We start from the raw sequence: 12148 nt of genomic DNA, 5'->3' as shown, positions 1-12148 counted from the left end.
CGCGCTATCGTATAATTGCAGTGTGAGATGAGTGACCTGTTTTCGAGCTTCGCAGATTTTCCTTTAGTTATTTTTTTCTGGCATATGTTTTGATGTGATTCATGGCCATGAGAGATAGCAGTTTGTCTTGAGTCGGCGACCCGTAACATTTACCTGCCCAGGACACCGCATCCAATATAACGTCTGTCGATGGCCGCGGCTACTAGCCACTTACAACCGACTGCAGTCCAGCAGCAAGCTGGGAAATATTCGGTGAGAAAAATAAACGCTGCTGTTTACATGTCGGCCTCATCGGGCGAGCGTTTGCGTTCCTTGACCGGCGCTCGCGATGCACGGCTTTGCGCGCGCCTCGCGCGAGACGTACGACACGCTGGCGCTCATGCATGAGAGCATGCAAAAGCAGTTCCTCGGCCTGGGGGAGTACTTCGTCTTTGACCCCAAGAAGGTGGCGGCCGAGGAATTCTTCGGGGACGTGAGCAGCTTCCGCACCATGTTCCTGGTGAGTGCCATCACCGCCCCCCTCACCATCCCCCACCGGATGTGATCAGGGCACGTCACAGCTAGGAGGGACGCTGGCATGATGCACATTTTGGCAAAACGGCCATAACTCATCTCACTTGGTCCATCATGCCGCGCAGCTGGTTTTGCGAGTCGTACGCAACTGTCCAGGATATTCAATGCCGGTCGGTTTTGTCCGGGTCGGCAACCCGTCAAATATTTCTGAACCCAGCACGACCCACAATGCAGTTGTACGCGGCTACTGCTCATCACGTGCCGCATACTCCCGTCTACCGGCGACCGGGGGAAAAAAATACTCTGTGAGAAATGAAGCCCCCACCGCTGCCGATGACCTCGTCGTTTTTTGTTTCCCCCCCTCTTCCCTTCGCCGTCGTCCCTCCTCCCTCCCCGTGCCGTCCGCCTGCGTGCTCATCAGCAAGCCGTGAAGGAGAACGTGAAGCGCCGGGAGACGGAGGAGAAATTGCGGCGAGCCAAGCTGGCCAAGGAGCGCGCCGAGCGCGACAAGCAGGAGAAGCAGCAGCGCAGGAAGCACCTGGCCGACATCAACCGCGCAGGTTAGCCCGACCCGGCCGTGCCGTGCCAACGTTAGCCGGAGCGGGGCGGAGAGCATCTAGCGTGGCCGGCTACGCCGGAGCGCGGCGGTGGCACACGCGGGGCAACCGGCTCTCACGACCCGACCGCGTGTGGTCGTCGCGACGTGGCGGTACTACGATGCGTCGTACGATACCGGGTCCACGAGAAATGTCGCATCGTTGCGATTGGCAAAATGTCGTGACTGCCGTGGTTCTCGTTCACATGTATTTATTCATTCTGCCAAAACGTTTAAATAACAATCGCTCAAGACCATCCTTGTTTTTTTAACTCTGCCGTCTTCTGTTTGTATCTTTGTTTCTCTCTAAAATAAAGATGCACACCAGACTTACATGAAGACTAACAAACTCGCACAGAGACCTAAATACTGGCACAGAGACCCAATATACTCACCGAAAGACCAATACTCACGCAGAGACCCATAGACTCTCAGGTCTCTCAATCTACTAAATAAATATGCACACGGTTTCTGAACCGCGACTTGAGATGCAATTGCATGCAGATGCCATAAGCATCCACGCCGTACCGCAATGGTCATTGTGCCTCCCTGGTCGCTTTGAGCCGCTTTGCGTGCCGATCAGATGCCCGGGGCACTGTGAGGGCAGGTGTGACCGGTAGCACATGCAGATCTGATGAGTTGATAAGCTCACAAACAAAACCGCGAGTTTGTAAACCAACAACTCAAATAGAACCCAGTGTTGTCGTCTTGTTTCAAATTTCCCGCCCAGAGGTTGTCGTCGTCGTCGTCGTTGTTGTTGTTGAGACGACTCCACTAGCCCCGTGAAACTTCATATCTGCCACCTGTCAACTGCCAGAGCAGCTGTATGCAAATCGATGCTTGACGGCACGCCCCGAGCACAATGGAGCGTCTTCGCCGCCGTCGTGGGACGACTCTCCTCGTTTAATCACGGCTCAGGGTAATTGTCTGTGCCCGTGTTTGTTTTGGTCGGTAAGCCGAACCCCCGCCCAGCTGCGAGCGACAACTCGAATTCGCGATTCCAATAATCGTTCTGTGTCTCGGGGCGGGGGGTGGTGGGTGCAGATTCAAAGAACCCGAACGTGCAGTGTGTGACACGGTACTGCTCTCCGAGGGCACGCTGTGAACGTATAAGTGTCCATCTCTCTCTCTCTCTCCCCTCGCCTCTCTCTTGGTGTAGCTGCCTAATGTGATGTTTGCGGTTCAAGTTCCCTCCAACCCCGCTCCAGCCTTGTGGTGTCGTCTTCTTTGCCGCGTACAGACACCCCCCTTTCTTCAAAGTGTCGAGCAGCAGCTTCATCCTTCTATCTCCGTCTCTTCTTCCCCATCGTCGATCCGAGGAGCTTCCCTCGGCAAAGCCTCCCGCCCTGACAGATTGCCCAATCCACATCTCCTGCACTCCCTGAAATGTTCCAGTCAGATTTACCTCCTCCCTTAAATCTTCCACCAGTACTTGACAATGTCTTGAGTTGCATTTGACGTATAGTTCCTTGTCTGTTTACACCTCGGTACAATGCTCGCCCTATATCTGTTTAATGTTTCTGTAACTTAATTTTGTGAGTGTGCGCTCTAATCAGTATAATTGTCATCTGCCCGAGCCGACTTGCGCGACAGGGAAATTGTAATTTCGCGTCAATTAATGTTGATGCAATATTTTCTGTCGCACGCGTAGCACTGTTGTCTTTGCTCTGATTTTTACTTGCATTATTGCTTCACTTTTTTTTTTTGCATTTGCCATTTTGTGACGCAGATAACTTGCAAATGAGACTCTTCATAAAAAAAAAATCTGTGAATGATGATAAAACCCATCATAACAGAATAACAGTGCAGACCTAAGTTTAGCTCTGCACTGTAAAGGCCCTAAATTTAAAACAATCCCCAACATTTTATTTTTTAAAACCACACAGCCTCTGTGCATTCTACAAAAACCATCACTAGTTCCCGAAGAAGTGCATTGTGGTCCTCTTGCCTTTAACCTTTCCCGTGAGCTGTTTGCAAGCCGGTCTCTTGAGCTCTCGCCTCGATGGTCAAAATAAACTCAACTTGCTGCAATCGGAGCCCTCTCCGCCCGACCCTGCTCTGACAGCTCCCCTCATTGCCTCTCTCTCTCACTCCCAATTCACATTCTCTCCACTCGCGCCCACGGATGCTGCTCCCGCGTGCGCCAGAGTTTCCAGCCTTGTCATAGAACAACAAACACAATCAACCTGCAGCAGTTTCACTCGAGCACAAATAACAAACTCAATAGCTAAATTGTACCGGGTCTTCTTTAGTCGTGTCGGTGACTGGTGTTTATAGACAGCAACCGAGAGAAAAATGTGGACAAATAACGCTCTGGGATTTAGCTTCAGGTTTGTTTTCACGTTGCGGTTTGTTTTTGTCCCGAGTAATAGCGTCGCGCGTTTGCTTTCGCAAGCGGTGGAACGCGAGCGTACAAACGAGGAAACGGCTGTTGTGTTGAGCTGTGTGCGTGCGCATGCAGGTTTCGTGAATGTATGTTCGTGTGTGTGGGGATCTGGTGGCTGCGGTCACGTGTGTGGTCCCGGCAGAAGGGGATGAGACGGGAGTCATGGACTCGCTGCTCGAAGCCCTGCAGTCGGGCGCGGCCTTCAGGGAGCGCAGGAAACGAACGCCCAGAGCCGCAGGTAACGCACGCACTCACGCACACGCTCACCTGACTCCTGTATGTGTGCACGCTCGCTTGTACGCACGCACACACGCTCACCTGTTCACACAGACACTCACCTGTGTGCATACACAAGACACACATATTGCAATGTGCACATGCACACACTGAGCTGTGCGCACAGTCACTTATACACACACTCCTGCCCAATCACTTGTGTGCACGCACATTGCAGGCACAGGTGTTTTCACGTCACCTTATCGCGTTGTCTACACGCCTGGTGTTTGCGGTGCTTGTTCACATACGCTGTGAGACTCGAGGCGATGTCTTCCCTCGGCCCACCGCAGGGTGTCCGGTTACGAGTCGGGGAAATAACGACGACGCTTGCACAAATCCAAAAACGTACAATTATCCTACTTGTCTGGGGCATCTGAAATGCATCTGCTAAAGAATGTGACCACGTCCTCATCTAAAGCGGGATAGATTGTTGTATATGCGGTATCATTTTTTTTGGTGGTGGGGGGGGGGGTTCAGTGGTGTGAACCTGGCAAACCCGAGTTCAGTTCCTGGCCGTGGTTAACATCAGTGGTGAGTGATGTTCCTTCATCAACCCGTCCTCACCTACGTGGGGGGACGACCCCCTCCCGCCCGCGATCAGCGTAGCGTCGGCAACCTTCACCTTGGCGGACATTGATCCGGCATGGGATTGGTTGACAAAGCCACGTCAATTAATTTTCTGCTCTCCAATACATTTCCCAAAGGTGCTTTTCTTGCATAAACAGCGCCTATTGATGGTGTGACCATCAACCGCATCAGAACATCAGCAGGCTGACGTGCACATCTCCTTCACGAATGTAGAATTAAAGATGAGCCGCAGTGGTGCGACTGTGGCCAGGCAACCCACACCAAAGACGGACACAGTGAACCACTGTAGTTTGTGCTCCTTCAATGGAGGAACAGCAAAACTAGACGAACTCCCTCTTGAAGCCCTCTCTCGTCATGGTCAGCAGACCTCGATCTTGGCACCGAGCACCTGAACATATTGCTGCCATACGGAAGAATAGAATTCAGTTTTAAAACACACTCATTGGAAACAAAAAGATATCCAGTGGACTCTCGATTGTCCACGCTAATGACGGGGAGGACGGCCGCGGATAAATACAAATCGCGGATAATCCATAAATATCTATTTTCCGCGGAGCTTTAAATTGAGTTTGTTAATGAATAAAATCAAAATTTGGAGTTAAGTTTCGTAAATTAAAAGTCACAATAAATTATTGGATAAATCACTCAAAATGAAGCACAACTGACGATTTCGATTACTACTCTTTCGATTTAGAAGGAATCCTAACGATCGACCGACCGACCGATGTGCATGCTCAGTGATAACACTTTCCTGCTCCCGCGCAGAAGAATCGGTGGCCCGCTGCTGTACAGACTTCCGATCAACACACGCATATTTGTTCGGATTAAGCACGTGACTTGTAAATAGTCGTTTCGAAGAATAAAAATGTTCAACTGTTTTTAGATTATTAATTTGGGCTTAAGGGAAAATCCACGAGTTATTCATTTGTGTCAAAATCTCAGGAGCGCGGTTAATCGAGAGTCTACTGTATATGAAATAGGCGAAATTTTAGGCAATGGTCCTTCCTCACAGCACACCAAGGAGAAATAGCCATTGCTCAAAATGTCACCTGTTATTTATTAGATCTTTTAAAGCCACAGAATTATCGATGAATGTGAGTTTTTGTTGTTGCTAATTGCGCTTGTGCGCAACTGCCAATGCAGCGGTTAATTGCGAACCAGTCTCTGTGTAAACATCTATTTTGGTTTCACAGGAGGAGGGGGGGAGGGGAGACACTGTAAAGTTTCCAGCGACGAATGTCCACGTGTGTGTTCGTGATTTTCCTATGCTTGTGTTTTGATTGTGTTTTAACAGAGGAGTGTGTGAACCTGCCTGGCCAGGCCCGGCGATCCATCGATAGGTTTGGAACACTCGGTAAAAACAAAAAACAATGCAACGGGAGTCCCCGCTCCGCCATGTCTCTGCGCTCGAGGAGATCCGGCTTGCCCGCAGCTTTTCCGCCGTCTCCCTTTGCGCTCGTCCTGCGACTCGAGCAGCATGATTTTTTAAAAACTTACCAACTACGCTTTTTTTTTCCCCCCTCCAATATTTATCTCTTTTCCACTGAACAACTGAGCCACGCCGGAACCGTGCCAAGCCAGCACGTGCCGCTGTAATTACGCACGATTGACGAGTTGCGACGCATTCCGCACCTCGGATTAACTCGGTTGGCTACGTACGGTGAAAAGGAAGTTGAACATACTGATAGACGACGCGGTGAAGCTGTGCAAACATCACGCGTCAAAGAGACCCGACCCAGGCCCAGCCTGCCACCGAGCCAGATTCACAGATTCACAGATTCAGGTGTCTTCCGAGGCCAGCGAATTCTGCGGTTTGGTTCTGGCTCGGCACGGCAAATTGCCAGTGGAAATCCACCCCTACCGTGCCCCACCCCCCCTCCCTCCCCCATGCGGTGGCCCGGCTCAGATGCGCCAGTGGAAAAGGGGTATTACAATAAACTCTGGAAATTCTAATCTGGGCATTGAATGTTGCTTCTTTGTGACAGGGCTTCTGGATTTCGATGCTGCTGCTGCTCGCACTAACCCTAACCACTTGAGCCCACGCTACCGATTCAAGGGGTCGTCTGCAGATCTGTTTTTGAACTCTTCTACGGCATAACCCATTTTCAGAGGAACAAAAGAAGCATCCACCTTTGGTGTCTGTCAAACATTTTATAAGACCACGTGATGATCTTTGAAAATTGACATAATGCAGTAAAAAAGGTTTAAAATGTTCTGCAGACTTACCGCTTAAAGCGATAGCATTGTTGAAAATCTGATGGCCGCTGTTTGGAAATGGAAATGTGTGAGATTGATTACAACACTCCCCCCCCCAGCCCCCTCCCCCCACGTCACTGCGTGACCGGAACAACACGATCCGGAAATGGCTTTTGGTTTTCTGCGCCGTCGTGGGCTCTTTTAACGAATCGACGCTCGACGGTTTATTTTATTATTCCTGACAAATCATTTGTGTGCGTTGTGTGCTCGGTCTGATGGGTCCATGTCACTCGCCCCAGGTGCCCATTCCTGCCACTCGCTGCCTGTGGACGTCTGGTAAATCCACCCCTACCCGGCGCTTGGTTTGGTTGACCATTTTGAACGTTCGCTTGGTTTCTGTCCGTTTGCTTTAGCCACGTGCTTTGTGTCGTGCATGCCTTGGCGAGAATGATTCCGCGTCGGAGAAGGAACGTGTAACATTGCTATTTGTGTTGCGCTTTCATGATTTGCTGTGTGCACGGCTCGTTTTGATCGCTCTTTGTTGCCGCCAGCTGCTGCCGCTGCTGCCTCTCCATGTTGGATTCTGCGTGTGATTGCATTGTGCATTGTGGCCATGCGTTTGTGAATCTTTTTTTTCCGTTTGGAGTGATCCGTTAGCACAGAGGCGTTTTCGGTTGCAAGACACCCGCACGTCGCGAGCAACGCAGGTTATTCCACCGAGCGTCGTTCATCCCGCTCTCCGTGGTGGAGCGGTCGATGTCTCCCTCGCTCCGATCTCCGTTCCGCTCTTAGTGGCGGAGCGGTCGATGTCTCGCTCGCTCCGATCTCCGTCCCGCTCTCCGTGTCGGAGCGGTCGATGTCTCGCTCGCTCCGATCACCGTCCCGCTCTCCGTGGCGGAGCGGTCGATGTCTCCCTCGCTCCGATCTCAGTTCCGCTCTTAGTGGCGGAGCGGTCGATGTCTCGCTCGCTCCGATCTCCGTCCCGCTCTCCGTGGCGGAGCGGTCGATGTCTCCCTCGCTCCGATCTCCGTTCCGCTCTTAGTGGCGGAGCGGTCGATGTCTCGCTCGCTCCGATCTCCGTCCCGCTCTTAGTGGCGGAGCGGTCGATGTCTCGCTCGCTCCGATCACCGTTCCGCTCTTAGTGGCGGAGCGGTCGATGTCTCGCTCGCTCCGATCTCCGTCCCGCTCTTAGTGGCGGAGCGGTCGATGTCTCGCTCGCTCCGATCACCGTTCCACTCTTAGTGGCGGAGCGGTCAATGTCTCGCTCACTCCGATCACCGTCCCGCTCTCAGTGGCGGAGCAGTCGATGTCCTGCATCTGCGCTCCTCAGCTTCACCAAGCCGCACTGAGCATCGTGATGAAGTACGGTCGGCCACACAACGCCCACAGTCTGCGTGCCGTGGGGCGGCCATCATCTAGCAGCAGCCTGACGACACGGCGCCGCCGTATGTGTGGGCGCTGCAGCGTTGAGGTCGGATATCCGATTATTTTAATTATCCGATCATTCCACTGATTGTCGGTGTGAATACTCCACTAATGTAATCGAATAATACAAGATGTAAAAAAAGTCTCACCTGTATTGCCCCGTGTGCCGCTGCATGGGAAATTAGTGGGCGGGGCTTGCTTAATTGATGGCATCATGGGCTTGTAAGGGGGTTTCCCGGTTTACAAGTGGCCTGAATGATGGGTCTAAAACAAAGAGTCGATTTCAACGTTCGGTCGATCCGTCGACCTGACGGACGAATCGTCCCAGCTGCCCTCCGACGCGGCAAACGAACTCGTGGGACCGTGCGTGTGTGCGTGTGTGTGTGCGTGTGTGTGTGTGCGCGCGTGTGTGCGTGCCTGCGTGTGTGTGCATTAATCCGTGTGCAGAGAGCAAGCGTGCCCCGCTGGAACGCTCACGCTCGCGACACAACGTCACCATGGCCGCAGCAGCCTCCTCCTCCTCACGACCCCACGCGGCCAAAGAGCTCAACTTCGACGAGCCGGGGAACAACGGCGTCACGGAGGAGCGGAGGAAGGCGCCGGGCGGGCGACCGAGGGGGCACGGTGGAGGCGGTGGCGCGGAGGACAGGGACGCGGATGCCCTCATGGCTCGGCTGAGAGCGTTGTGACCGTCGCGTGGCAGCACGCCGCCGTGTGTTTATACCCATCTCCGACATCGTCATAAATCGGCCGTGGTCAATCCACTGCTGGATGAAGGACTCCGCAATCCTGCCGCCGCCGCCGTCTCTCGCGGTCCTGCGGCGTGGCGGTCCGCCGAGCGGCCGCGCACGAGACGACCTCGTGACGGTGCGGCCTACGTCGTGGATCTCCTCTCGGGCCTGTTCCCTCCCTTGACCGTAACCGCCCCCCATTTTTAAATCACTACCGCCGCCGCTCTCACCCTGCCACCACCACCGCCGTTGGTTTTACCAGGCCGAACACGGCACCACGACGGGCCACGGCGTCGGTGCCCTCCTCCAGCCCGCCGCCGTCAAATCGGCCGTCAGCACTTCTGTTTACACGCGTGCACCTGCCCAAGCGGAGCGTTTCCGATCGGTCGGCGTCGTCAAAGCAAGTTTTTTGCGCCGCTGTAAAAATCAAAACGACTGATTTTAAACGTCGTCACTTCTGTATCAGCAATAATCACTCGTGTCGCGTGTGAGTCTTACGAAACTGTCAACTTGAACGTGCAGGGAGCGGTTAACTACGCGTGGCTATTTTTTTTTCCGTCATATTTTTGGTGCTTCTAGAATTCCGCTATCAAGCGTGTCGGACTCGCCAGCGGGAACGCGTCCCTCTGCTCCACCAGCGATGAGCAAATCGAATCCCCGGGGGGGGACGTCTTGCCCAAAACATAACGTGTTCGCCGCAAAGAGACGCGCGCGTTTCTAACGCTACCTTGATCGGCCCCTTTCGGGGACAAACCGACGCAGCCACGCTTCTTGCGGGAGACCGACTGCTGAAGCTGCCTGCATTTGCGTTTTATACGTTTGTCTATAAATACCCGCGCAGTATTAACGGAGTAGAGCGTGTGTGTGCGTGCGTGCGTGCGTGCGGCCCAGCAAGACGCGCTCACGCACGACCCACGTGTGTAGCATTGTAGTTCGTCGCAAACGCCACGGGACAGCCACCGCTATAGACACGTGTGTACGCTCACTAATTATAATCGTCCTTCACTCGAGGGCCAATTAACGCACGCGATCGAACGATGTGGTGGAGTCGTGTCCGGATATATAAGATATATAAATATACAATTTTTTTTTAATTGTTCATTGTTAAGTTTATTTACTAGGGCTATATACCGAGTATGTGACATGTAGTGACGCATAGTTGTAAATACGTCCTATACATTAGTGCCGATTGTACAGCACCAGAGAGAGTGCAGAGCAGAGCTGGGAAAGTTTGGGCCAGCGTCGCACGTGCACCTTGCCTCTTTTTCCACTGGCCACAGCCGACCCAGGACGGGGCCGTCACGGTAAGGGGTGGTTTTCCACTGGCTATTCGCTGCTGAGCCGAGCCAAAATCAAACCGTGATACGGTGGTTGTCACAAGACATCTGAATCTGGCTCTTGAGCCTGACGCGTTCGGTGTCTGCGACATCAGCGCCGCCGCAAGGGCGCGGCGCCTACGCGCGTCCCCGCTCGTTCGGTGCTTGTGACGTCGGCGTGCACGGCTCGGTTTCTGCAGTGGAAAAACGGCCACCGGGGCTACGCGAGCCGCACCGGGCTGACCGCGGCACGGCTCGCATGTGCAGTGGCAAATGTAGGCAAGGAGTTGCCTGTGGCTCTGGCATCGTTAACGTCACCTGCTGTGAGGCTGCTGGCCAAGAGAAGGCGGGCGTGTGGTGTAAGTGGGGTTGACCTGTCCAGCGAAATAAGCTCTGCTGAAATCCCGATAAGCTAGCGTCTCTTTTTGCCTGGAAACCGGTTTTGAAAATCACGTGTGTGTGTGTGCTGAATGCAGGCGGGCGCTGACGTTTTCCGAAGAGTGTAAAGGGTTACTATATTATTTTTAGTTACTGCTAAGTTTTGAGTCGCGGTATATTTGGCGCCGACATGAGCGTGCAGTGGCATGCGCTTACGCGTGATGTGATGGCATCTGCAATGTTTATTTGACATCAGATAGCACCTTTTGATAATAATAATAATAACAACCCTCCACGGACATTAACGTGTGTCTGTGCATATACTCACATTCATGGGCAGAGGCGGGGGAGATTTTTTCTTTGGGTTCACTTCGCCATTTCAGCTGCCTCACCGGGAGATCGAATCGAAGCGGCGACCTCTGGGATTGCAGATCCTCCCCGGTGTTGCTCAGCATGACACCACAGCCGCAACCAATTCCCTCTCCCATAGCCTGGACGCGCGATGCGGTGGGGCACGTGGGTGGGTGTGTCGCCGCTGCGCTACGAACCCGGCGACCCGAGTTCGATCCCCACTCAAGGCCAACACCGGTGACGATTATCTGAACCGGTTGTGGGCCTCCCCTAGGTCGACTCGGCCTCAAATGAGTACCTGGTGTGGTGTGTAAACATTGCCACTCAGGAGACAAAGGCGGCCGGGCGTGGTGTTGGACGGCCACCCCTTCGTGTGCTGCGCCGACCTTCAATAGGCGCTCGCTAACGGCACTTAGCCCAAAAGTCTGTTGAGGCTACACGGGGAGTCTTTGTATTTGTGTGTGTGCGTGCGTGCCCACACCACCTCAACCTTGCCCCGTGTCACGGTCTCGGCGTGAACAGACACCGCTAAGGTCATGGCGACACCACCGTCTCTAAGATGATGCCCCTGTCTCAAGGTGACCCCCCCCCCCCGTCTCGCGTCCACGTGGCTGACGATCCACCGACGATGCATGCCAGCTGGTTGACTTTTAGAGATGCTATCCGTTGCGTTTGCCCGAGCTCTTTACACTACTCACATCCCCCCACCTTACGCCATGCATGGGGTATTATCCGGGCCGAACTGTTGTGAAAACAAAGACTGTTGTCGCTACAGGGTTCGGTGAGCCCCGCGCCTCGCAGATTGCCGGCAATGCCCCTGGCGGTCAATCGCACGAACACGGAGAGACCGGCAAGCGGGTCGTGGTGGACATTTGGTAAAGCCAGGCCCTAGCGACTGATGTGAATAAATCTATGCAGTGGCTGTGTGTTAGATTTGTCTACCACGGATGTATTTGTTTGTGATGGGAGTAAAGTGACTGAAAAAATATTCGTGGCAGGAGTTTTGAGTTGTTGTTTTTTTGCCTAATGTGGTGAGATGTCATTTTGCCTTTGTCACGCGAGTCACGTGGGACGCGTTTAACAATCATCGGGCGCGTGCAGCGCGCAACAAGTCGATTCCTACTTGAATGCGGAGGTGTAAATTGGTGCACGCGGAAAGGCGGAGCGTGGTCGTGGGCCGCGAGGACTGGGAGTTTAGGGAGCTGTGCACGAGCGAATTCTGAATGCCTCCGTCTCACCACTCCTCCCACGTACTCTCCCACCTCGCCCCTCTCATCCCACTACACGCCCCTCCACGCACTCTCCTACATCTCGAATCTCACACACCACCTAACTCTCATCCCACTACTCGCCCCTCCACGCACTCTCCTACATCTCGAATCTCACACACCAC

The 12148-nt window shown here is 53.5% G+C and overlaps 1 protein-coding gene across 7 annotated transcripts in view; it reads left to right on the top strand.

Annotated features, from left to right (window-relative positions):
- The window catches only part of LOC144723998 (protein diaphanous homolog 2-like), a 79430-nt gene extending 67687 nt beyond the window's left edge, over positions 1 to 11743 (top strand). The window contains exons 24-29 of one of the 7 annotated variants that reach the window (XM_078602823.1): positions 335 to 499; positions 935 to 1073; positions 3637 to 3732; positions 5653 to 5712; positions 6854 to 6890; positions 8427 to 8516. In XM_078602823.1, coding sequence (XP_078458949.1) covers positions 335 to 499; positions 935 to 1073; positions 3637 to 3732; positions 5653 to 5712; positions 6854 to 6890; position 8427 — 498 coding nt within the window. In that variant the 3' untranslated portion in view covers positions 8428 to 8516. Of the gene's footprint in view, positions 1 to 334; positions 500 to 934; positions 1074 to 3636; positions 3733 to 5652 lie in introns of all 7 variants that reach the window. The other 6 variants (XR_013586431.1, XR_013586432.1, XM_078602819.1 and 3 more) reach the window with 6 other exon arrangements.
- Positions 11744 to 12148: the final 405 nt, after the last annotated feature.

The sequence above is a fragment of the Lampetra planeri genome, chromosome 19, assembly GCF_965212315.1.
Source record: "Lampetra planeri chromosome 19, kcLamPlan1.2.h2, whole genome shotgun sequence".
In the NCBI taxonomy this organism is placed as follows: Eukaryota; Metazoa; Chordata; class Hyperoartia; order Petromyzontiformes; family Petromyzontidae; genus Lampetra; species Lampetra planeri.
Note: the sequence above shows the minus strand (reverse complement) of the source record. Positions and strands in the feature narration are given on the sequence as shown.